Here is a 23,783-nt window from a genome sequence, read left to right on the forward strand (position 1 = left end):
GCAAGATTCTGTTACAGCAGCTCGCGGCCAGAAGCACCTGCTCTGAGCGCGCAACAGGGTGGAGAGTTTGGACCACTGCCTCCGTTTAGATTTGTCCAAATCTGGCTTTGCGTGTTGAAAGGGATCCCATATTTATCCTACGTCACCATTACAGCAGCTAAAATGCAGAGATACTTGGAGATCAGATTCAGATCCATTTATGCACGCCCCCTCCCATCATTTCTTCAGGCGCGCGCCCTATATAAGGGATCTGGAGGCAATGTTTCCATCAGAAGCTTCATGCGAAAGCGAGCGAGAGAGAGAGAGATCCATAGCACACCACCAGTAAAACTTAAGAGACGATAGAGGATATATGAGCAAAGAAAAAATGTTTACTTAGTAGGTTGGTTTATGCTCCAAAACTTAGAAGAAGTGGCGTCTGCCCCGAATGATGGCTGAGTAGCTCTAACTGCGTGCAGTTTTCACCCAAAATATTCGTCCATTCCAACGATTCTTTGGACGCGATAAAATGTACCGGTCCACTAAAGGAGCATCAAAGGCTCGGAGGGATCAGATCAACGCAGAAATTCGCAACTTGAAAGATCTTCTGCCCATCTCCGATGCCGACAAAGCTCGTCTTTCCTATCTTCACATCATGTCCCTAGCCTGCATTTACACAAGAAAGTCCGTCTTTTTCTCTCAAGGTAGGGTTAAACTTCTTAATGTTTGAAAGCATCGTTACATGGTTTTCTAAAGAACTAGGTATAAAAAGCTCATTCTACAGCATCAAGCTTTAAAACCTTTTAAAAACTTTAATTTGTACGAGTTTAGAGCAGATCTGAAGTTTAGGTGATATCTGAGGAATCTCTGCCCCTGTCCAGAGTTCTGAAAGCAGCGGCTCTCTGTCTGTGGTGCTGATGTTGAGCTATTTATGTGGATGCTGCATTAGAATGCTTTCTAATTGCTTGAGATTTTTTTTTCACAATGCACATATTATAGTATAGATCTTAATGTTTTATCTTTAAACTTTGTTTTGTCTTCATCAGTGGCAGCAGGTCACGACATGAGCGGAAGCGCCCTGTCTTTGCCGGAACTTTCGGATCTGCTGCACACGCTACCAGGCTTTCTCCTAGTGCTGACGAGTGAAGGAAAACTCCTGCATCTGTCGGACAACGTGGCAGAGCACCTCGGCCATTCCATGGTAAGGAATATCAGTGTAAATTTTAAAATCATCATAACAATTTGTTAGGTGCAAGTTGAACATTTTAAAATTATTTCTGCTTTATTCAGGTGGATCTGGTGGCTCAGAGTGACAGCGTGTATGACATTATAGACCCAGCCGACCACTTTATCATGAGGGGCAACCTTGTCCCGATCACCACAACTAGCACAGGTAATTTACACTGTTGGTTTGACACCTCATTCCAACATAAAGAAATTGAAATGAATGTAATTTGTAACATAATTTTCACTCTTCTCATAACTCTTTTTGTCCAGACCGGCTCTTTCGCTGCCGTTTCAGCACTTCGAAGTTTGTCAGGAGGCAAGGATCAGGGAACAAACTGGCGTTGGTTCGGGCACGCTGTCTGCAACCTCCATACCACACATCGTCCTACTGGACATCCAATCCAGTGTGGGTGTGTTTTTGCTCCCCACTGGAGTCCAGTGTCCCTCAGGTTTCTTCAGCTAGGAATCCTCTCCCCACCCCTCCTGCTGAGCAGTCTTTCCTCCTTTCCTGTTTCCAGTCTCAGCACAGCCGGGACATGAGAATCCATGCTGCTCAGGACAGGTACAGTAAGAGTCCAGTGAATGTCCCTGTCGGTGTATGATGAATATGCATTTGAGAGTGAGGGAATGATGGCGTTGTATTTCTCTCTCTGACAGTGTAAGCGTGTACCTTGGTTATGACATAGAGACTCTGCGCTCTCGCTCATGGTACAGTCTGATTCATCCTCGTGATCTCTCTCATGCCTCTGCACAACACTGCGCCCTGTGTGAGTACTTCACTTTATTTCTCAATATTTAAAAGTTAATACCATATATCAAAAAGCTGGTCCAGTAAATGTGGTTTATTAATTGGTCGTTGTGTCCTTTTTCAGTACACGAGGGTGGAGAGAGGCAAGTGGAGATGGTGGTCCAGGTAGAGGCAGCAGACCACACTTGGGTCTGGCTTTACATTGTTCTTCAGCTGGAGACTGGAGAATATCCCATCAACAGCCACAACTACGTCATAAGGTATGAAGGCTATCAGTGTTTAAGTGTAATTTACTGTAAAATAAAAACAATTATATTTATAATTTTAGTTAATATTATCATCGTTAAGTAATAGTAATACTAATAATTATTAATTATTAATAATAAAATAAAAATAATTAATATTATTATTTATATATTATTAAATTACAATAGTAATAATTATTTTTCTGTTTTTATTCATTTTAATTTATTCAATTTTATTAAAATACCTAAGATGTTTTTATACTATCTTATAACTGATATTATATTAAATATATTAAAACTATAATTTATTATAATAGTACTTGTAATAAATATTTAAACTGTTTTAACATTGATATAAAAACATGCTATAGACCAAATTCATAAAATAATAGCATACTATGAATAATCATAACAATCTGTCATTTTCTCTACTCATCCCTCAGTGAGTCTGAAGCCTGGTCAGTGCGTCACCAGTTGTACTCAGAGCAGAACCAGCTGTCTCTCCTGTACCAGGAGGCATGGCAGATCTCTGACCCTCTGTCCAGCCCAGACCAGGTCTTCACACCCAGCAGCAGTGGCCTGTCCTCCCAGTCCTTCGACTTCAGCTTCACCACATCTGGACGGAGCTCCTCAGAAGAGCTCCCCAGTACCTCTGCCCCATCCAGCATGGCCCTCAACCCCCTTCAGGGCTTTTCTCAGGACGAAGAGAGCCCCCTGCAACCTCATGGCGGTCACCAGATGTGGAGATCAGCCATGACTGTATCTGTATCCCCTGAACATCTCAGCAACGTCAACATCCCAAGTCTTTCTACAGTCCCCCATTCCCACGTTGCCCCATCGCCCCTTCCTCCATTCAAAACTCCTCCTAAGCGCCAAAGCTCGGAGGAGTTTATTTGCACGCCCCCTTACACCCCAAGACTCGGAGGGGGAACTTTCATGTTTGGTGATGAGACTTTTAAATCAGACCATAACCAAGCAGGTCAAATGAGCCAGTCTATAACCTCAGGGTCCCACTCCGCCAGCATTGGTCCCGCTCAACACTGCCGAAAACGTCTTTATGAAACGCTGCCTCCTACTCCAGACAGCCCAGGCAGTGATGAATGCATTCTCATGGCGCTGCCAGAGATCAGGGGACCTCTTTACATAGACGTCCCCCATTTCCCGTTCAACACCCTCCCCGAAGGCCTTTTAACCCCAGAGGCCTCGCCCACCAAAAAGCCCTGTTTGAGTTTCTTCCCTCGGGAAGAGGATACCGAAAGAGAGAGAATGGAGATCTCGCTATTGGCTCAGTATATTAGCACTTTAGCTGAAGGTTTCTGTCACAGCCACCCACAAAGCACACTGGCTCCCCTTCATCACGCATCGGTTGAGGGCCCAAACTCCTCACTGGCTCACATTGATGTCTTTATGTTTGAGGAGAAAGCAGAAGATGGCATCCCTCTTTCAAATCTGCCATCCACCTCCCCCGTACCTCCCTCACCTTACTCATCGGCACCGTCCTACGCTCAGCGCTCCCCTGTCCATGCACAGGAGGAGGCTGCGACTTTGAACGGTGTACACCACTTCTGTAGCGTCCAGTCGACGCACCATAATTGCATGGCCGGGGGTGGGCCGCAGGAAGCAGAGAGACCCGAAGAGGACGTGGAGATGATGTCCTCCCCAGGGTCCACTACAGATCCAGCCCTTCCTGCCCTCACCCCTGCTCTGCCTTGTGCCCAGTCCCTCCTAGAGGAGCTGGTCGCCATGGAACCTGTGTTTGGGGCAGCCGCCCCGATGACTCCTGCCGAGAGGCAACAAGATGAGTTGTATCAACTCCCTCATCAAGGCAGACAACAGATCTTCTACCAAGGTGAGAAATGATGACGTTTTTGTGATTTCAACATGACGTTCAAAGTGTCTCAAAGTTTCTAATTTGTTTTTTTCCTGTCTTTTCTTACAGATGGAACCAGTGATCACATGTTTTAACATAAGTCTGTGACTTAATCGATGAAGTATGGCATATTGTCATCTTTTACAAAGCTATTTTTCTGGGATAATGTGTTATAGGTAAATCAAAATGTGTTGAAAATATTTATTTATGTTTATATTTCAATATAATGAAGTCCCATGAACATGCATCCTATTCATATTGGACTGTCACTTTGGGGAAAAGTACTTAAAGTAACAAAGGCAATTTTACCAAGTGCCACTTTGTATTCACTTATAGTGAAGACTGTGTTTTACTGAAAGAACCTGTTTATGAATCACAATTGTATCTTTTAAGTCATCGTAGAGTTCTACGGTCAAGTAGAGGATTGATTCCTACCTACAGTACTCTCTTTCTAATTGCTTTTCATTATGTCAGTGCATGAAAACCATAGAAATGCTTCATAATAAACAGTATTCCTTTATGTTTTGTCCTTTATGAGATTTCCAGATGTTGTTTTATAGGATTTCCTTAATAAAGGTTCTTTATTGGCATCTGTGGTTCAGTGCAAAACCTTAAATATACATTGAAACTTTAAACTGCACAATAAATTCTTAGAGTGTAGAAAAGGTTCTTTGGCAAACCCAATGGTTCTTCTATGCTATGGTATTGCTGTGAAACTCCCCTTTTGGAAGCTTGACTTTTAAGAATGTAGTCGATGTCTCATCTTTTCTTGTTTCCACAAAGAATATCCTTGAATTCGATGCTCTCTTGTTTTCAAAATATGTATATGAGAGTCAATTAAATGCATCAAAGCGAGGTTCATCGGTGTGTGTTCATTGTTGCTGCCCCCTCCATTGTTCCCTCCTCTCTCACCCCTTTCATTCACTGCCTTTTTAGTGTGTCGCCATGGTTTCCTAGGACCGACTGACGCAGATGATGAGGTGCTATCTGTTTTTCCTGACGTATGCTCTTGACTCAGAGGCACAGTGGAGACAATCAGCCTCCCACACACAGACATATATGTCCGCCAAACACATGCTGTACAGTGAATAGTCAGCCTACACTTTCCCATTATACCTGGAAGCTCATGATAATACCCTATATGGCCTTTCCTGCCTCTCAATATCTGCTTCCATTTTATCTCTTGTTGCCAGGGGAAGCAATTTCTTCCTTTCGCAATCTCCACCTCCGGTGCCCCTAAACCATTGTTTGCTTGTCAATTATCCAGTTATGCACCTTTTTCATTGAGTCCGACGTCCGGTGCAGCGCTGACCCTCCCACACGGGACCATGGGCCAACTTTGCCGCCCCCATGTCCAGAAATATCCTCCATCCCATGAGTTTCATCTGAATAAAATTCTCTCATGTCTTGTCTTCCTGTCCTTGTGAGAATGATGGGCTTTCAGCAATGAAGAGGAATAAAAATAGCCCCGGAAAAAGAAAAAGAGGGAATGGGGAGCGCTTGGAAGGTGCACAAGGACTTCTAGGTGCTTATTCATCCTGCTTTCCTCCCACTCCTCCAATCAGTCAGCTGGGTTTCTTTTCATCCTCCCTCTTTCACACTTCTGTGCTTACTCATTCATATCGTCCCATTCATTAGGACCCTCTCTCCTTATGACTCACCCTTACCTCTTTAACTCGTCTCTCCCTTCTCTGCTCTCTCGCTCTTCACCCGTCCTCCAGATATGTCCACACAAATAGCCCGTGCCCACTTAAATCATAATGGAAATGCAAAAATTAAGATGCTCTCATCTTGTTTTCTGGAAAATACGATGAAAACAACCACCTACATTGTGTATACTATTCAAAGAGGAACAAAACATAAGCTCTAATGCCATGGTGCAATTTTCTCAACTAATAAACTATATTGGCAGAAATTTAGCAAAGTAAACAAAACAAAAAGCTTTCAAATAAGAATTATTTTGAAAAGTGATTGCAGCTTTAGCGGCTTCCTCAACCCCAGGCATATGTTCATAGCAAGCAGCCATATCACCCTATAGCCCAAGACTGGTCACCCACTGAAGCTAAGCAGGGTTGAGCCTGGTCAGTATCTGGATGGGAGACCTCCTGGGAAAACTAGGTTGCTGCTGGAAGAGGTGTTAGTGAGGCCAGTAGGGGTGCTCACTCTGTGGTCTGTGTGGGTCCTAACACGGGGGACACTATATTGTCAAAAAGCACCGTCCTTTGGATGAGATTAAACTGAGGTCCTGACTCTCTGTGGTCATTAAAAATCCCAGGATGTCCTTCGATAAAAGAATAGGGGTATAACCCCGGCATCCTGGCCAAATTTGCCCATTGGCCTCTGTTCATCATCATGGCCTTCTAATCATCCCAATATACACTGATTGGCTTCATGTATCCGTCTCCTCTCCACCAATATGGCTGCTGTCACATCATAGAGGCGGATGCTGCACATTGGTGGAGGTTGAGGAGATTCCTCCCTTCCAAAGCGCGTTGAGTGCCGAGAAAAGTGCTATATGTAGCAAATTATTATTATTCTCAGTTGTCCACCTCTCACCATTGCCTGCATTCCACCAACAAGTTTTATTTAATGTCTCTCTTTTTGATTTGTCAGTAGTATCTGCTGTAAAGACTGCTCAATGCTGACGTTCAGTGGTCATTATTGGGAATAGTACAGAATGCTTTAATTATGTCCCTGTTGCTCTCTTCAGCAAATGTAACCTCTCATCAATAACAGACAAATAACCAAATTATTCTCTAAAACCATCTCTTTTCATTTCTTAAAAATGCTATTATTTTGAAATGTTTATTTTGATGAATAAAACAAATATATTTATATTAAATATAATCGTACATAATAGTATGGTTAATAGTATAGTTAGCATAATAGTTACATAATAATATACACACACACAAAAAAAGAGTTTAATGTTTTGGTGTCAGTGTGAAAAAGAAGAACATATTAGCATAAAAAAAAGAAAAAGAAAAAGAAAAAGAGTAGCCCGCTTATTGCGGACATAATATATTTCATAGGCAGTTTAAGTGCAAAATGAATGTAATGTTGACGGACACCATTGAATATTAAAATTTAAGAAACATGACAGTTTAGGCCTCTTTAAGTACACTAAAGTGGCCTTTTATGTCATCAACAGTATTAGCCATTTTTTTTGTATTAGTATCAGGCAGTATTAGGCCATTTTCAATCAAGGATTTTTCAAAACACCACAAGTGCACATTCAATACAGTTAAACATACTTATTTTTCAAAAACAAGCAAAACAGGCAATTTAAAAAATGTATTCTCAGTGATATTTCACATAGGCTAATTGTGCAGTCTGAATGGACGAGTGTCAACAACAAGGTGTAAGCTCATTTGCAGAGGTGGACAGTAACAAAGTACATTTACTTGAATACTGTACTTAGGCTACACTTTTTGAGTATCTGTAGGCTACTTTACTTGAGTATTATTTTTTCTGGAAACTTTTTACTTTAACTTCACTAGGCTACATTTGAAAGACGAATATACTCCACTACATTTCTGTCAAGGTCCTTGAGTAGAAAGTGGTAACGTCAGTCAGTGGATGATTTTAGTTGCAGGGGTTGCATTTTGGTTGGAAATGAAAGTCGGATTGACGTCAGAACCCGACTGACGTTGAATTCTGACATCAACCTGATTTTCATTTTCAACGATGAGTTTGGTCTTCTAAATGCGAACTTTGTCATTGTTTTGGAGCACACTAGCTTATAGATAACAGTAAGGCTAACATATTCATGCTAACAGCCAAAAAACTTTTCATAGAGACTTTTAATAAGGGCACTATTTGAGGGAACAGCCATTTGGGTGTCCGAAACCACTGTGGACGTTATTGAGTGCACTTATTCAATCTCACATTCAATCCCACTACTGGAACTGGGTTCTAGAAATAAATGTGATATTGATATGAGGGTATGGGGCGATTTCGGACACAACCAATATCTGATTAACGTGAATATAGTCTTCTCGACTCGATGTCAAACCCTTTTTTTTTTTTTTTTTTTTTTTTACACCTTGTAGGATGTTACAACTGTCATTTGAACTGAACAAAACATGAGGAAAAAGGTAATCTCTGTTTTATGGTTTTCAGCATGTCAACAAAATGAGGCTATGAATTTGAAATGTTTAATATTTGAAATGTTTAATGATTTTATTTTAGATTTTAATGATATTTTACAATAAAATTGTTTCACTGCTTAATAAAATAAAAAATATTAAAATAAAAGATAAAGCTAAACGACACTTATGCATGCATTAGCCTGCAACATTTCCTTTTTTTATTTTTCAAGAATTTCAGCCTTTTTCTTGTACAACCTCCGGAAACACCACAGACATTTGTTTTAATTTGAACCCCACAAATAGTATAAACATAGCTTATAATTCAGAATATTAGACGTGTTCATGATATAAATCGTGTATTGTATTAATTGCATTTCTTAATGTATTTCTAAATAAAAAAATAATATTTTACAATCGTCACTGACTTATATTGTGATTATTGGCCGAATTTACGACATGTAAACGTGAAAACCCATCCACTAGATGGCAGTATTAGGCGGTTCAGTATAGAGCTCGTCGCTGGTCTGGGATCGAGGAAGATTCCTCCGGGTCGATGACGTATTTTCAACATGGCGACGTGCATGTCGCTAACATAACTGTGTTAGGGTGAAATAATTCGTCCTCTTTCCTCTTCTGACTGAAAACTAAAGTCAGCACTTAAGAAACGTCCGCTACTTTGCTTTAACGCAACGTACATACAGGTAAATTAAACATAAAAAGAATAATTTTACACTGTCATAGTGTGTTTCACTATGTTCCACAGTTAAACTGAGATGATACACATCTTATGATTCGATTTTGCAGTTGTTCATACAGATGAATTAAGAATGTCTTTTCTTGGAAGTCTGAGGCCAATGCTCTCGTCTGTTTTGCAGGGTGAGTCTTTGCAGCATCATTTGATTAACTTTTAAAATAAATAATTGAAATGGTTTTAAAATAAATAATTAAAATGAATGATGCCACTTTCTACTATATTATTTTGTCAGCGTCGCAATCTGTACCTTTCTGGTCTGGACCCGTCTTCACCAGGACCATGGCCACTCTCAATCAGATGCATCGTAGGGGCAAACCTCCCCCACCTCGTCCAAAGATCAGTGCCACTTTTGGACATCCACAGCTCAAAGCTGTAGTTCTGAAGACCATGATCAGGAAACCCAAGAAGCCCAACTCAGCAAACCGCAAGTGTGCACGAGTACGTCTGTCCAATGGTCAAGAAGCCGTTGTGTACATCCCAGGGGAAGGGCACAACCTCCAGGAGCACAATGTGGTGCTGGTGAAAGGAGGGAGGACACAGGACTTACCAGGGGTCAAACTCAAGGTGGTCAGGGGCAAATATGACTGTGCACATGTTGTAAAGAAGAAACAATAATTACTATGACTGCGTATAACTGGATATATCTTCATGACTGTAATAACAAATAAACTTGGTTTGAAATGTCAATCATGATGGTCAAGCCTAATTCGTACAGATATTCCACCCGATAGTGAGCTGATCCTACATTATGTCAATCAATACTCTTTGACAAAAATAAAAGGAGTTGTTGGTCGCTGTTGGTCTTTGCTGGTACTATATCCTGACATAAGAAATTATTATTGAAGGATCAAGGATGATTACGAGTTGGTTTATCTCATACAAACAAACTGCAGTCTGCATGTTTGGTATAACATGCTATACAAACAATGATTCACAAATTGAATTCCAAGAAGTAGGGTTCAACGAAACCAAAAGAAAACAGTTCCTGCTGTAAAGAATTTGTAAAACATTTAAACCAGGCACAACTAAAACACCTACATGTAATGTGTTTTCTTTAAATTGGTTAGAAGTCAATGATTGGGAAATAAACACTGCAGGAATGTCCTTTTATGGTAGGCTACAACCAGTATTATTTGGAAAAACAATCCAGTTTGGCAGGGTCCTGCTACTGGGCTTTAGGTTTTCCTCATATGACTTTCAACAGTCTTTCAGGCTCTGCTTGCACATTTACCTCAGGTATGTTTTCTTTGAAAAGGTATGCTAAATATACATCGATATATAATATACTGTAATTTTACACTGAACTACATTTAGTGAGGTTTATGCTTACAATCCACGCCGGACGCGTCGTCTACTTTTCGTCAACGCGACGCAAGTGTGTACTGTTTGCTGCTCTCGTCCTGTGTAAAATAGAGTAAAAGCAGAGATACATTCTAAAAAAGCAAATTCGATTTTTTCTTTACATTTACATTTGTATCGTAGGGTTAGTTCAAACAACAATGACCGTTTTTATATATTTTTTTTAGCCTTATGTTTTTCCAAACCCGCGTGACTTTCTTCTGTGGAACACGATAGACGACATTTTGAAGAATGTTGATATATAACCAAACCGTTTTGGTTACAATTGACTTCTATTATGGACAAAAACATTTTTTTTCCAAAGTATCTTCATTAACCAAAGAAAAAGGAAGTCATTTTTGAAGACAGGTTTGAACCCTATGGTTTGGACGACATAAAGGTGAGTAAATGATATGGATTAAAATGTATAAGCATTGTGGACATTGTACTGTAAGATATTGTACTGTAAAACAAATAGTATACCTACTGGATAAGAATATGATTTTGATTAAAAATCAAGAGCAAGTACAAAACCTCTGTGTTCCTTTTCAGAGCCATGGAGGCCATATATGAAGTAGAGGTTACCACAGGCTCCATGACCCACGCGGGCACTTTTGACAAAATATTCATTACTCTGATTGGCACACATGGAGAGAGTGAGCGGACCAAGCTTGACAGCCTTGGAAGAGATTTTAAGACTGGCATGGTGAGATATATATATTTGAAATGTTCAATTTAAAACAATTAAAATGTGCACAAGAAATATCTGACTGAAATGAGCCATCAGCTTCTCTAACTGTAGTATTGTTTTTGTTTGTTTGTTTTACCTAGAAAGTAAAGTACAAAGTGACAACCAGGTTCACAATCGGCTACCTGTTGCTTATCAGACTTGAGAAAGATAATTTCATGTTCTTGGCAGAGAATGACTGGTTCTGCTCTCTGGTAAAAGTAAGAACCCCCGAGAAGGATGTGATCCATTTCCCATGCTATCGCTGGATGACAGATGGGGAAGTGATTGAGCTGCGAGAGGCTAAAGGTTTGTATATATATATATATATATTATTATTATTATTATTATTATTGATAAACCATTGTTATCATTGTTCTAAGCAGTGATCATTCATATTTTACATACATACCATTCAAATGTTAATGGGCCAGTAAGATTATAAAAGAAATACCGGTAATACTTTTATTCAGCAAGGATGCATTAAATTGATCAAAAGTGACAGTAATGCCATTTATAATGTAACAAAAGATTTCTGTTCCGTTCTTTTGAGCTTTTTTGTTCAAATAAATGCAGCCAATAGACTTCTTTCAAAAACGTTAAAAAATATCTTCCCGACCGCAAACTTTTGAACTGTAATGTATGTCTTTTCTGACTGGGATTTTCTGTCGAACTTGACTTCAGTAACTTTCTGTTACTTTTATAATGTCTGACAGCTACAAAAATCTATGACGAAAAATATCCGCAAGTGAAAGAGCACAGAAAAAATGAGATGAAGCATAACAAACAAGTGTACCAGTAAGTTTGCACGACCAAGATTTGTCTTTGCAATAATTTTGTGCCCTCCTCATTGTTACATGTGTTTGTGTACCTTTGCTTTTCCTCGAGGTGGACTGAGTTTAAAACAGGTCTCCCACAGTGTACGTGTTTTCAGGAGCCCCTGTCTCTTCCCTCAGTGGTCCGCTTCTCTTTCACTAAAGACATGGATTCAGATTTCAACAGCTCAACTGCGTAAGGTTCCTCCTAACCTACAACCCCGTTTTCAAGGAAAGTTGGGACATTTTGTAAAATGCAAAAAAAATCAAGAATCTGTGATTTGTTATTTCTCTTTTCTCTTAAGTGACAAAAGTACAAAGAGAAGATTTCCAATGTTTTTACTGACCAACTTAAAATCAAATGATTTTGAAGTGGTAAAAAAGTTGGTTACCACTGTCACATCACGTTTCCTTTTAATTACACTTTTTAATCGTTTGGGAATTGACACACATATGCAAGTCACCCAATCCGTTTGCATTCATGCACCCCCATACCATGACAGATGTTTGATTTTTTACCTGTCACTGATGAAAGTCTGGATGGTCCCTTTCGTCTTGGGACTAAGTACTCAATGTCCATTTTTTCCAAATTCAATCTGAAACGTGGACTCATCTGACCACCACACACATTTCCACTGTCTTTTGGACCATCTGAGATGAGATTAGGCCCAGAGAACTCGCAGGAAATGACAACTTGTTTTTTAAAGTACTCCTATATTTAACGCTGTATCATGATGGTCTCTCATGCAATGCCATGTGAGGGCTCAAAGGTCACACACATTCAACAGAGGTCTCCTGCCTTGCCCTACACAGACTGAGATTTCTCTTGATTCCCTGAATCTTTTCACAATATTATGTATGGTAGATGGTGAAAGACCTAAATACTTTGCAATCTTCCACTGAGAAATGTGATTTTTGAATTGTTGGACATTTCTCACTAAGTGGCAAGCCATGATCCATCTTTGCTTGCAAAGACCAAGGCTTTGGTGGATGCTACTTTTACACACAAATATAATACCCTCACCTATTACCAATTCACCTGCTCATTGTGGACAGTTTAAAAACAGTTTAACTTGGATATTCTATAATCTTTTCACTTTTATTTTCCTTTTGTCCCAACATTTTTGGAGTGTTTCAGCCATCAAATATATATATATATATATATATATATATATATATATATATATATATATATATATATATATATATATATATATATATATATATATATATAAAATAGATTCTTGATTTTCTTGCATTTTACATAATGTCCTAACTTTTCTGGAAATGGAGTTGTATTATTATTATTATACATATTAGTATATCCTGTCTGGTCACTTCTTTACACCAATGATGAATTTATCTTCCAGACTTGGTGAGATCAAAATGAAGAAATTTGTGAAAAAACCTGATCAGTGGGTTCAAATGGAAGACATGAAGAGTGCCTTTTGGCCATCTCGAACCACTATCTCTGGTATGCTAGCTGCTAAAGTGATCTGTTACACAGATATGTTGACGTCAGTTGCCGAGTGCAGTAAAAGAGTGGTTGCAATCCTTTTTTTAATAGAATATGTGCAGCTGCACTGGATGGATGATGAATTTTTTGGATACCAGCTCCTAAATGGCCCCAATCAAATGATGCTCCGCCGATGCACTGAGCTTCCTCTGAACTTTGCTGTTAATGACGGTATGGTGCAGCCTTTTTTAGGGAGTGGAACTTCTCTTACTCAAGAGATGAAGGTAAAACAATATCAAATTTGCTCTCTTGCTTTCTCAATATGAATGTTATATCTCAACACAAACTATAAATTGTTTGCTTTTTTAACCCAACAGCAAGGAAACATATTCTTATGTGACTATAAAAGACTGGCAGATTTACCGGCTCAAGTCATCAATGGGAAGCAGCAGTATGTTGCGGCTCCACTGTGTCTGCTATACAAGAACCAATTGGGCAAACTTCTGCCTATTGCTATTCAGGTATTTGCTGGGTTTTACTGACTTAAGACAGTACCAGAATGGACTGGACCAAATCTTAAAATATGTGTATTCATTATGGCATCTTATCACCCTTTTTGGGTGATAAGGGTGATGTAAGGTTAAAAAACAAACATATGACAACAAACAATTCCCTGAAGAAAATCTTACCAAATAAAATAATATTTTCTTAATCACATTCAGTATTTTTAAACTTCCTTAAAACAAGATACATTTTATTTGAAAAGTATATATATGAATAAAGTTTATTTTTCTTAGCCCACTAATTTTTTTTTTAAAATACATCTCGTGAGGTTAATACAAAATTTTGTGAGGTTTATGTTTCAAATATGTTTTAAAAATATAAATATAAGATTTTAGATAAAAGGTATTTTAATCAGTTTAAAAAAAACTTATTTTCCAAATAAATAATTAAATTTAACACATGTACAGTTCAATTTGATCTAATCCGAATTTAGATTTGATCTTGCTTTTAGGATGCTTAAACATTTTCTCTTGGAAACGAGACAAAAATGCTGATTAATTTTTTTTTTGTTTTAGTGTGACAGACATGGCCAATAAGATAAACAAAATAATAAACCAACCTTGAAGATTGTTTATACTTTCTTAATCTTGCTGAGTATGTATTGTTAATTTTACAGCAAATGATTAACTGTGATTCCCATTTGGTCTGTCATTGCTGTGTCAGTTGCAGCAACAGGCGTCAGACGACAATCCAGTTTTCCTGCCTAGCGACTGTGAGTATGATTGGCAGCTTGCCAAAATCTATGTGAGGAACGCAGACTGTCTTGAGCATCAGGCATCTTTCTATCTGCGCACCCATCTGTTGGCTGAGACCTTTACAGTGTCATTACTAAGGAACCTCTCGGCCGCTCACCCAATACATAAGGTACTCAAGATACTGTCAGGTGCAGCTCATTTGTTTACAGGACCTTTTTTAATACTTCTGAGTATAAAAACACTTGGACCAAAGAAATATACATTACAGCTCAAAGAAATCAGTACAATACCTGACATTCTGCCATAACCTGGATGAGCAAAACCTTTACAGTGAGTCTCAAGATCTGATGTATTAAAGAGGCCCTTTTACATAGTTGTTTTTGGGGTCTACTAGATTAGTTTTTCATGCTTGGTAAAGCACTTATTTTACATATATTTTAAATTGTTGCAGCACCACTCTTCCCAGTCTTTCAGTAACGCTCTGTTTCATTCCTGTGTCTCCGAAGCCACTAAAAGCTTAATATGCTCTGATTGGTCGGCTGGGCTAGTGTATTCTGATTGGTCAACAATTTCGAACGTGTTTCAGATTTCACGCCACTTACCATAACCACTCAAACAGCAACATTACACACCAAAAAAAGTTGAAAATGTAAAAAAAGCATAATAGGTCCTCTTTAAAATCATCATGACTCATTTTCATATTTGTGATTCTCTCATAGTTGCTGATGCCACACACACGTTATACCCTTCAGATAAACACCCTTATTCGGGACAGACTTATCGGTCCTAAGGGTGCTGTCACTCAGGTATTGACTTAGGACATTTTTATTTTCATTTATTTTTTAATGAACACAATTACTTGCAAATCCTTATCACTTCAGAATACCAGTATTGGAGATGAAGGGATGACCGATCTCATGAAGAAGGCGCTCTCAGACCTGACCTACAGCTCTCTCTGCCTGCTTGAAGACATCAGTGACCGTGGTCTGGAATCTGTTCCCAACTTCTTCTACAGAGACGATGGACTTCAGATCTGGGGCATCATAAATGAGTAATTTTTGCATAATTACATTTCTTTCATGGCATATTGAAAGCATTCTTCAGTGTGCCAAATACAAATCAGATGACTTTGTGGTGATTTTGGTGTCGTTCTCTAGTTTTGTAAGGAGCATGGTGGAGTTTTTCTACAAGAGTGACGGTGATGTGCAGCGGGACACTGAACTCCAGGACTGGATCAAGGAGATCTTCGTTCATGGGTTTCTTGAGAAGAGCAGCACAGGTAAGTAAAGTGATATGGCCATAGCTGTGATGTCATTATATTTTTCATCATCAATCTTTCTTTTGATCTCATTTAGGAATACCTCAGTGTTTTAGTACAGTGGAGGAGGTCATTAAATTTGTAACCATGGTGGTCTTCACAGTTTCAGCTCAACATTCTGCCCTCAGAGCAGGACTAGTAAGTTTAAAATGAACTGAAAATTATTCTACTTAAAGGTATAGCGGAGGATTTTCTTTTTCCGGGTGGATCATCAAGACTATTGGTCCTCCTAAGTGTCAATCATTCTGGTGATATGTTTAGGTAAGGCCGTCGTACGTGCTCGTGCACACGATTCACACGATGGCGTGCGCTCAAAACACAGGTTGGGCTTCCCACTGATGCCTCAGTCGCGAAGTTTCTACTTGACAGGTAAAGTTTGGCATGCTATTTGGAGAAATCCATTTAAAATCACTGCTAGTAAAAGTTAATGTAAGCTATGATTAGCTCGTGCATGCTCTCTCGTGCACACGTTTAATAGGCGTTCCCTCTCGGCAGCATGTGCATTTTTTCAAAAAGTGGAGAGGGCGGTCCTTATCTAAAATTCGGGAAAATCCTCCGCTATACCTTTAATATATATATATATATATATATATATATATATATATATATATATATGTATATATATGTGTGTGTGTGTGATGATCTACTTTTTTTTTTTACTTAGTTTGACTACGGTAGTTGGTTTCCCAACGCCCCTGGCTCTCTAAAAAGACCCCCTCCTACATCTAAGGGAAGCTCAGACAAAAACACCCAGCTGGACACTCTGCCTGACTTGAACACCTCTGCATATCTAGTATCAGTCTTTTGGCTCTTGAGCAAACCTTCATCAGATTTAGTGAGCGTTTCCTACTCAACTGATTGCATTATCCCATTTGTTGTAAATAATCACAAATCCCTACAAATTCGTTTTAATCTTTTATGCAGGTTTCACTTGGGCAATACCCTGAGGACTACTTTTGCCAGACGGCTCCCCAGAAAATGATCAGAGATTATCAAGCAGAGCTGTCCTTTTTGAGTGAGTTCATCAAAGACAGAAACACAGGACTGCAAGTGCCTTACACGTACATGTGCCCTGATACGATCAGCAACAGTGTCAGCATTTGACACAGAGCGGTGTGTCTCAGGACTAAAACATGATGTTTTAGTATTATTTTACACGCAGTCCCCTGGTTTCACAGACAAGGGCTTAAGCCTAGTCCCAGACTAAAATGCATGTTTGAGGTGTTTTAACCGAAAGCATATATTAAAATATGTCACTGCCATTGTTTTGTGTCAAGATGCACATTAGTGAATTTTTTTTCTAGGACACATTTATAAAAGCTACTTAAATGTCCTAATTGAACTAAGGCCTAATTCTGGTTAATCTAAGCCGTCTGTGAAACCAGGTGTTTATTATTATTTTTAACATGTGGATGTTAATTTATAACATTTAAAAGTGAATTTAAAATCATTTTTAAACCTAAATTAGGATGAATATTTTCTTACTATATAATAATAATTACTCATTTGTCTTTGATTTGATTAAGATGCTGTTTTGAAACATCTAAAATGTCTAATTCAACATTTGTTATACAACTATTCTGATGAATACATTTTTAATTCTTTGAAATGACTGTGTGTGTGTGTATATATATATATATATATATATATATATATATATATATACTCTCATTTGTCAATATTGACTTGATTTAAATGCTGTTGAAATCATCCTAGATAGTGTTTTAAAAATGCCTAATGCATAATAAATTTATTAAAAAAATTAGAAGCATCAAAACCAACTTTTGAGCAGGTCTTTATTTTTTGGACACAAGTGCCACAAATATTCCATGCATGTTTAGGTTTGATATGGAATAATTCCTAATAACAGCATTTAATACTATCCCCACTTTAAATGTATGTACTTTTACACCAACATTCCCATGAACAGTCTTGAATACAAAAGCTGCAGTAACAATATCCAAATGCATTAACACACCTCTCCAAAAAAAAGTGATTTAACAATTCTTATAGTGTTTACACACAATTTGTCTTTTACTGATGAAAAAAACACAAGCAAAAATGCCTCTGCAAGACACTCAATGTGGACCTGGATTATATACATTCTTAACAGATTATTTTTCTACCACCTCAATCTTTTGGCAAGAGACAATGCAATAGCATCACTCTCAGAAGTTTGTCCTCTTTTAACCAACACATCAGTGCTACAGTTGTGGGTTAAGTTCATCAATGCACCGCCTAAGGTTTCCCGTTTTTTCCGGGAAGTGGCCTTCTTTGATTTTCTTAGTAATGTATCGTGTCGTCTCCTCCCTTGCATTCTGGCTAGAACCAGTAGAGATCTGAAGAAGGCTCTTGAGCAGCTCCTGGTTGGCCTCCACAGACAAACCCAGCAGAAAGCGGAGAAAGATATCAAAGTTGCTGTTCTTGGAGCTTAATGCTTTGTCAACTGCACTCTTGAGTAGCTCTGTCAAGGAAACCTTTAAGACCTTCAGCTTGCTCTGCTCAAGGATATTCTTCCCATGTTTCTTGAAACAGAAGAAAACATGAAGAGCAGCGAGGTATTCCTGAATGGTCGGATGAGCAAAGCAGCTCACCTTCTCGGTGTAAATCATGTACTTCTCTCTGTAATACTCAGTGCAGAGACCGGTGCAGGCCATGGCTGGGTATGAATCCGGCAATTCAACCTCGTCCCAATGTTCTTTCTCCATCTGAAACTCGTTCTTCTCAAGCATGCTGTAGGACAGCTTTGCAAGCTTAATGAGCAGCTGATCTGCAGTAAGACCTTTGGTTTCTTCAGTGGGGTCATTCTGCAGTTTCTGAACGGACATTTGAGTGTGAAGATGCAGCATGAATGTGTACAGATTGGTAAGAGTGTTGGGCACCTGTACTGATGCTGGAAGAGACTGAAACTGTCGCTGCAGCACTTTAGATGCCACCCAGCAGAACAACGGCAAGTGGCACATAATAAACAGCGTCTTAGAAGACTTGATGTGAGCGATCACCCTCTCAGCGAGGTCTCGGTCTACGATCGTCTTCCTGAAATAGGCCTCTTTCTGTTCATCAGTAAAGCCACGAACCTCCACAAGTTGGTGGACGTGTTCTGGTGGGATCACATCCAGAGCACCTGCCCTAGAAATGATCCACACGAAGGCGTTATAGAGCAGGTTCCCCCTGACGAGGTTAGTAATCAACACTTTCACACTCGAAGGCCTGCACGCATCACACCAATATGCTGTTCTCCGGAAGGTAAAGTGGATTTGAGTGTCATCTAGGCCGTCGAATATGAACATTACTGGGCAGCCCTCAAATTCGAGAGTGTCTATTTCCTTCATCTCTGGATAGAAGGTGCTGATTAGAGAAAGGAGGGTATGCTCTCCTTCCAGCATCTTGTTCAATTCCTTGAACTGCAGAGGAATGAGAAAGAAAATACCTTGGTGGACTTTTCCATCCGCCCAGTCGAGGATGAAGCGCTGCACTGCAAATGATTTGCCACTTCCTGGGACTCCTCTGGATAACACCGACCTTATGTGCCTTGCCCTCGTAGTCACAGTGGGAAATAAGTCATTTCCGGTTAATGGCGTCCTGTTCACTTTGCCAGTCTCTTGGAGCTCTTCTATCTTTGATCTGAACTCATGCTCGCTGTTCACTGATGCATTAATGCCATCTGTCATGTAAAGGTCTGTATAGACAGATTCAAAGGGAACTGGCTGTCCTTGTGGACTAAAACCCTCATACACCATCTCATACTTCTTCTTCAGAGCCAATTTCAACTCGTAGCGCACTTCGTCTGTGAAACATCCAAATGAAAGACTTTAAGACAACTGTTTGAAATGCACTGTAATGCTTTAACGAGGATAAAATAATATGACTTACTTCTTTTGCATAGTCCTAGCAGATATTCAGTCAGTTTCTTAAAGTTCATGACCTCAAATAGCGCCAGAGTGATCTTCAGAGACACCTCAATATCACAGATCTCCAGCATCTTATCCACCAGATCCACAATATCAAGCCCATCCAGGGGATCACGGAAGCGCTCTGGATATCGTTCCCACATTTGTTTTTTGAAGTACTTTAATTCGTCCTGTGCAAGTTTCTTTAGGCAGATTGTGAGGGCCTGAGATGTAGCACAGAACGATAGTTTTTTCAACTCACTGTAAAAGGCAATTGATGGTAATATTGTGATTGCTTTAAATGGATGTCCATTGGTTGTAGGCCTTACCTCGAAAGCAAATTTCACCGTCATCGCTGGATGCCTTTTCTCATTTGGATCTACCACCAACTCTGGTTTTACAAGAACAGGGACTTTTTGTTGTTTCAGAGCACTTTCCTTTCTGATCTTCTTCCGTGTGCTTATTTAAAAAAAAGAGGAGTTATTTAGAATATTCAGGTGAGGATAAATGAAAACTACACGAACACCACTGTTCAAAGGTTTGGGGTCTGTAAGATTTTTTTAATCATTTTGAAAGAATTCTCTTATGCTCATTAAGGCTACATTTATTTGACCAAGAATACAGTAAAAACAGTAATATTGTGAAATATTATTACAATTTAAAATAACCATTTTCAATTTAAATATATTTTAAATTGAATTTATTCCATGTAATGGTAAAGCTGAATTTTCAGCATCATTACTCCAGTCTTCAGTGTCACATGATCCTTCAGAAACCATTCTAATATGCTGATTTGTTGCTCAAAGAACAATTTATATTTACTTATTATTATCAATGTTGAAAATAGTAATTGTGCTGCTTAATGTTTTTATGGAAACCATTATACAGTATGCATTTTTTCATTTTTTTTTAAATATAAAGATAAAAATAACTACATTCCCTTGAAATCTAAATCTTTTTTTAATATTGTAAATATCTTTAATGTCACTTTTGGTAAATGTAATGTATTTCCTGAATAAAAGTATTAACTTCTTTCTTTTTTTTTTATTTACTGATCCCAAACATTTGAATGGTAGTGTATTTTATAAATGACTTAAATGAATAATATGCATATAAAAATATGCAGTGAACAAAAATACAATTATGTTAACTTTAATCAAAAATAAAAGGTTCAGCTGAATGTTTAATTTTCCCTCCCACATTAAAATGTATTTTAAAATAAGTGTACACGTATAAATCTGTACAACAAAAATGAGTATTTTAATGAAAATGTAAGCATCATAACCAAGTATGTAAATACATTAATCATTTAAATTATATAGACCAGGCTTAAAATTCAAATCTTTTTTTTCTTTTTAACAATATGTATAATCTCTATACGACTTCTGAATTGTATACCAATATTTGGCCAGAATGATACAGATGCATCATGTGACTTTCACTCACCTTTCTTCAGCATCACCCTCTGGATTCATGTCCTCATCACTACTAAAGGATTCATTGCTAGAAGCAGACGAATCCCGTCTGCACAACAGAACCCTGTGGAAAGATGAAAATCTTAACCAGGGCAACCAGAATTACAAGAATAGCAACCTAAACCACAAGCACAAAGAGAGCAAAGTCTCTGACCTTTCAAACAACCCATTTTAGGTATCATTTTCACTCATACACAATGCTACATATCTCACTACTGCTCAAAGTCGAAATCCTCTTTTTAAAATGCTCTTATCTTCAACTTTATGATGAATATATTAACTCTGCAAGGAAAGATGACAATATGAAAGATGGCCCAGGTCTGGACTTATGTCCTATAATCTTAAAAAAACAAAACAAACAGACAATTCTTCGGGCTGAATGAAAGTGAAGCAAACTTACTTTGTGCTACTTCCTTCATGCTCCTCTCTTGTTTCTGACCAGCTGTCACTTTGCATGGAAGCGTAACTGGGTGCAGGGGACTCTGCTCTCTCCACGTATTGTCTGGTGAGAAAGATCATTGTAAATGACATGTAAATATAAACATGAAAAAGACAATCAAATGAAAGCGAATGAGATTTAATTAACCAAGGTAAGCAACACTAAACGTAGTACACAAATACTGGCGTGTTCCTTCCTGGTCTTACCAGCAGGCGTCGCACTTACACAACAGTCAAGCATGCGTGCGTCTAAAATAATGCACGTCGACATAGATATTTATTTCTGAACCCTATCACACCAATATCAGACGACCAAAAACCATATTACCCCACAGGATCGGAGTATCCGAGGGTGAATGGAAGTGTCCTCTGAGGAATGAAGTCGTCCTCTTCATCCCCATTTTCACTCCCGAAGGCGGAAGCCCCGATTCCTAATGGCAGACTGTTGTCTGACGCCATGTCAACTCCGTCGTCATCCATCTCGTACTTGCAGCGTTTCCCCCGCTTGTCAGAAGCAGCTTGGTGTTTTTACCCTGTTAAAAGCGATACACAGATATTGCAAAGTTAATTTGCCTTTCATGTGAATGACTCATGTATCTTCCTGTCGGAGGGCTCTAATATTGCCCAATTTTTGCAAAACAAAAGTCTTTTTTGTCACAGTAGTAACGCTTAACCCCTTTAAAACCCTGGTTAAGTAACGTTTTACACTATTTTACTAAGTTACAATTTGCGGCGCCAGTGATAGGCAGTGTGAAACAATGGTGCTAAAATGTCAGCGAGTTGTTTTTGCAACTGTCTGACAGCCAATCACAAACTGCCTCTGTGCAACAATGAAATATTAATATTATGTGACTAATGTACACGCACATAAACTTTAAAATGCGCTGTTTTACTTTTGGCGTAGCCTACTTTTGTACGAGACATAGCCTAGCTAGAGCTAAAACTTTACGTTCCGTCATTTCTAGAGAAGTAAGTTATAGTTAATAAAACAAGATGCACTGGTCCACTCAATGTTGCCGTTGGCCTTATAAATATACAAGAACGATTGCATTAGGTTTATCTATGCACAGTGTGAAAAAATACGTTATGTTGTAGAAAGAAGCCAATATTTGGTTAGCCTGTTTCATGGTAGCTACAAGAAAGTTTTGTACCTTCACTTTATATGACTTTATATTTGGTCAAATGAGAGCTTAAGAGAAAGATATCGAATGATTTCACCTTTGTTTATTGCAATGTTTCTGGATCCGCAATCGTCTCGACCCCACGTCTAATTCCGGAAGACGAAACGAATAAAACCGGTTGGTTAACTTTAAATGATAGCCTATCTATTCATAAAATATTTTCATCTGTGATTAATTTCTGGGCCCGTATGCCACTACAAGCCCGTGTATTACACTTTACCAGCGCACAAACATCTACCAAACACGCACCTATACAGTGTCTGACCATATCACTTTCGGTTTGAAGTTATAGGCCTAACGTTACTTCCTTATTTTCTTAAAGAGACAGCAAGAATATTTAGTGAAGTAGATTTTGTAAGTGTTCGTAGAGGCCGTAGACAAGTCATCTGTCACCTGCTACTTTTAGTGTCTCTGGGAACAGATCAACCTTTTATTCTGATGTTTTGAGCTGGTTGTGTGTTTCAGCAGGAGCATTGTGTTTTGTCACATATGATATGATTTGCTTTAGGTTTATATTTGTGTTATTTATTCAGTAAATATGTGTAGACCTGTTTAATTAAGTCATATTTTGGTTATTTATTGGCTTGTAGTGTAGGCTATTTATAGATTTCTTTTTAATTTCCCATTTTCCCTTTCTATTTTGCTTCACCATGTTAAAAAATAAATAAATACCAGAGGTCTTCAACAGGGTTCTGCCAATTATTATTTATTTCTGATCAATTTTTGTGTGAAAAAAGTATACAAAAATAGCTATAAAGATATTTTATATTATTTATTTAATCAAATGCTATGAAGTTTTTTTTTTTAAATATAATTAACAGGGAGTCCCTGCTCTGTCTTTCTATGCACTATGCATCTATTCATTTGTGTACAAAGGATGAAGACCCTTGACTTAACCTTGATACCCTATTTGACACCATTGTGGTGAAGGATCATGTGTTGATCCCTGTGTTGTTTCTGTATTTAAAAGGC

General features: G+C 38.5%; 4 protein-coding genes across 4 annotated transcripts; 3 read left to right on the forward strand and 1 right to left on the reverse strand.

Annotated features, from left to right (window-relative positions):
* The first annotated feature begins 411 nt into the window (after window positions 1–411).
* On the forward strand, window positions 412–4,269 carry npas4b (neuronal PAS domain protein 4b). Its single transcript, XM_084388124.1, has 8 exons — window positions 412–683; window positions 1,026–1,180; window positions 1,270–1,372; window positions 1,477–1,768; window positions 1,864–1,973; window positions 2,079–2,214; window positions 2,643–4,048; window positions 4,139–4,269. Exons 1-8 carry the CDS (start codon window positions 509–511, stop codon window positions 4,162–4,164), a joined length of 2,403 nt encoding a protein of 800 aa, XP_084244250.1. The 5' UTR covers window positions 412–508; the 3' UTR covers window positions 4,165–4,269.
* A 4,423-nt stretch (window positions 4,270–8,692) lies between these two features.
* mrps12 (mitochondrial ribosomal protein S12) lies at window positions 8,693–9,601 on the forward strand. The gene is made up of 3 exons (XM_084388181.1): window positions 8,693–8,861; window positions 8,965–9,036; window positions 9,147–9,601. Exons 2-3 carry the CDS (start codon window positions 8,988–8,990, stop codon window positions 9,527–9,529), a joined length of 432 nt encoding a protein of 143 aa, XP_084244307.1. The 5' UTR covers window positions 8,693–8,861; window positions 8,965–8,987; the 3' UTR covers window positions 9,530–9,601.
* Window positions 9,602–10,007: 406 nt separating this feature from the next.
* Window positions 10,008–17,600, forward strand: LOC311277725 (hydroperoxide isomerase ALOXE3). Its single transcript, XM_084388126.1, has 15 exons — window positions 10,008–10,150; window positions 10,805–10,958; window positions 11,084–11,288; window positions 11,696–11,777; window positions 11,868–11,990; window positions 13,165–13,268; window positions 13,362–13,534; window positions 13,628–13,771; window positions 14,478–14,678; window positions 15,229–15,315; window positions 15,391–15,560; window positions 15,667–15,788; window positions 15,865–15,965; window positions 16,492–16,662; window positions 16,752–17,600. Exons 1-15 carry the CDS (start codon window positions 10,014–10,016, stop codon window positions 16,929–16,931), a joined length of 2,154 nt encoding a protein of 717 aa, XP_084244252.1. The 5' UTR covers window positions 10,008–10,013; the 3' UTR covers window positions 16,932–17,600.
* A 5-nt stretch (window positions 17,601–17,605) lies between these two features.
* Window positions 17,606–23,137, reverse strand: nlrc3l1 (NLR family, CARD domain containing 3-like 1). Its single transcript, XM_084388125.1, has 7 exons — window positions 22,849–23,137; window positions 21,959–22,163; window positions 21,593–21,694; window positions 21,164–21,256; window positions 20,047–20,176; window positions 19,701–19,941; window positions 17,606–19,614 (listed from the first exon to the last, which is right to left on the reverse strand). The coding sequence occupies exons 2-7, from the start codon at window positions 22,108–22,110 to the stop codon at window positions 18,032–18,034; spliced, it is 2,301 nt and encodes a 766-aa protein (XP_084244251.1). The 5' UTR covers window positions 22,111–22,163; window positions 22,849–23,137; the 3' UTR covers window positions 17,606–18,031.
* Between the last annotated feature and the right edge of the window lie 646 nt (window positions 23,138–23,783).

The sequence above is a fragment of the Rutilus rutilus genome, assembly GCF_951802725.1.
Source record: "Rutilus rutilus genome assembly, chromosome: 18".
NCBI lineage: Eukaryota > Metazoa > Chordata > Actinopteri > Cypriniformes > Leuciscidae > Rutilus > Rutilus rutilus.

Bases quoted from the DNA above. Each gene is read 5' to 3' on its own strand.
- mrps12 (XM_084388181.1), top strand. From the start codon at position 8,988: ATGTCTTTTCTTGGAAGTCTGAGGCCAATGCTCTCGTCTGTTTTGCAG. The intron at 9,037-9,146 runs GTGAGTCTTTGC...TTATTTTGTCAG, and splicing joins GCTCTCGTCTGTTTTGCAGG to CGTCGCAATCTGTACCTTTC.
- nlrc3l1 (XM_084388125.1), bottom strand. From the start codon at position 22,110: ATGGATGACGACGGAGTTGACATGGCGTCAGACAACAGTCTGCCATTA. The intron at 19,942-20,046 runs GTAAGGCCTACA...GCTACATCTCAG, and splicing joins CGGTGAAATTTGCTTTCGAG to GCCCTCACAATCTGCCTAAA. The intron at 19,615-19,700 runs GTAAGTCATATT...GATGTTTCACAG, and splicing joins GCTAGGACTATGCAAAAGAA to ACGAAGTGCGCTACGAGTTG.
- LOC311277725 (XM_084388126.1), top strand. From the start codon at position 10,014: ATGTCCTTTTATGGTAGGCTACAACCAGTATTATTTGGAAAAACAATC. The intron at 11,991-13,164 runs GTAAGGTTCCTC...TTTATCTTCCAG, and splicing joins GATTTCAACAGCTCAACTGC to ACTTGGTGAGATCAAAATGA. The intron at 13,269-13,361 runs GTATGCTAGCTG...TTTTTTTAATAG, and splicing joins ATCTCGAACCACTATCTCTG to AATATGTGCAGCTGCACTGG.
- npas4b (XM_084388124.1), top strand. From the start codon at position 509: ATGTACCGGTCCACTAAAGGAGCATCAAAGGCTCGGAGGGATCAGATC. The intron at 1,181-1,269 runs GTAAGGAATATC...TGCTTTATTCAG, and splicing joins AGCACCTCGGCCATTCCATG to GTGGATCTGGTGGCTCAGAG. The intron at 4,049-4,138 runs GTGAGAAATGAT...CTTTTCTTACAG, and splicing joins ACAACAGATCTTCTACCAAG to ATGGAACCAGTGATCACATG.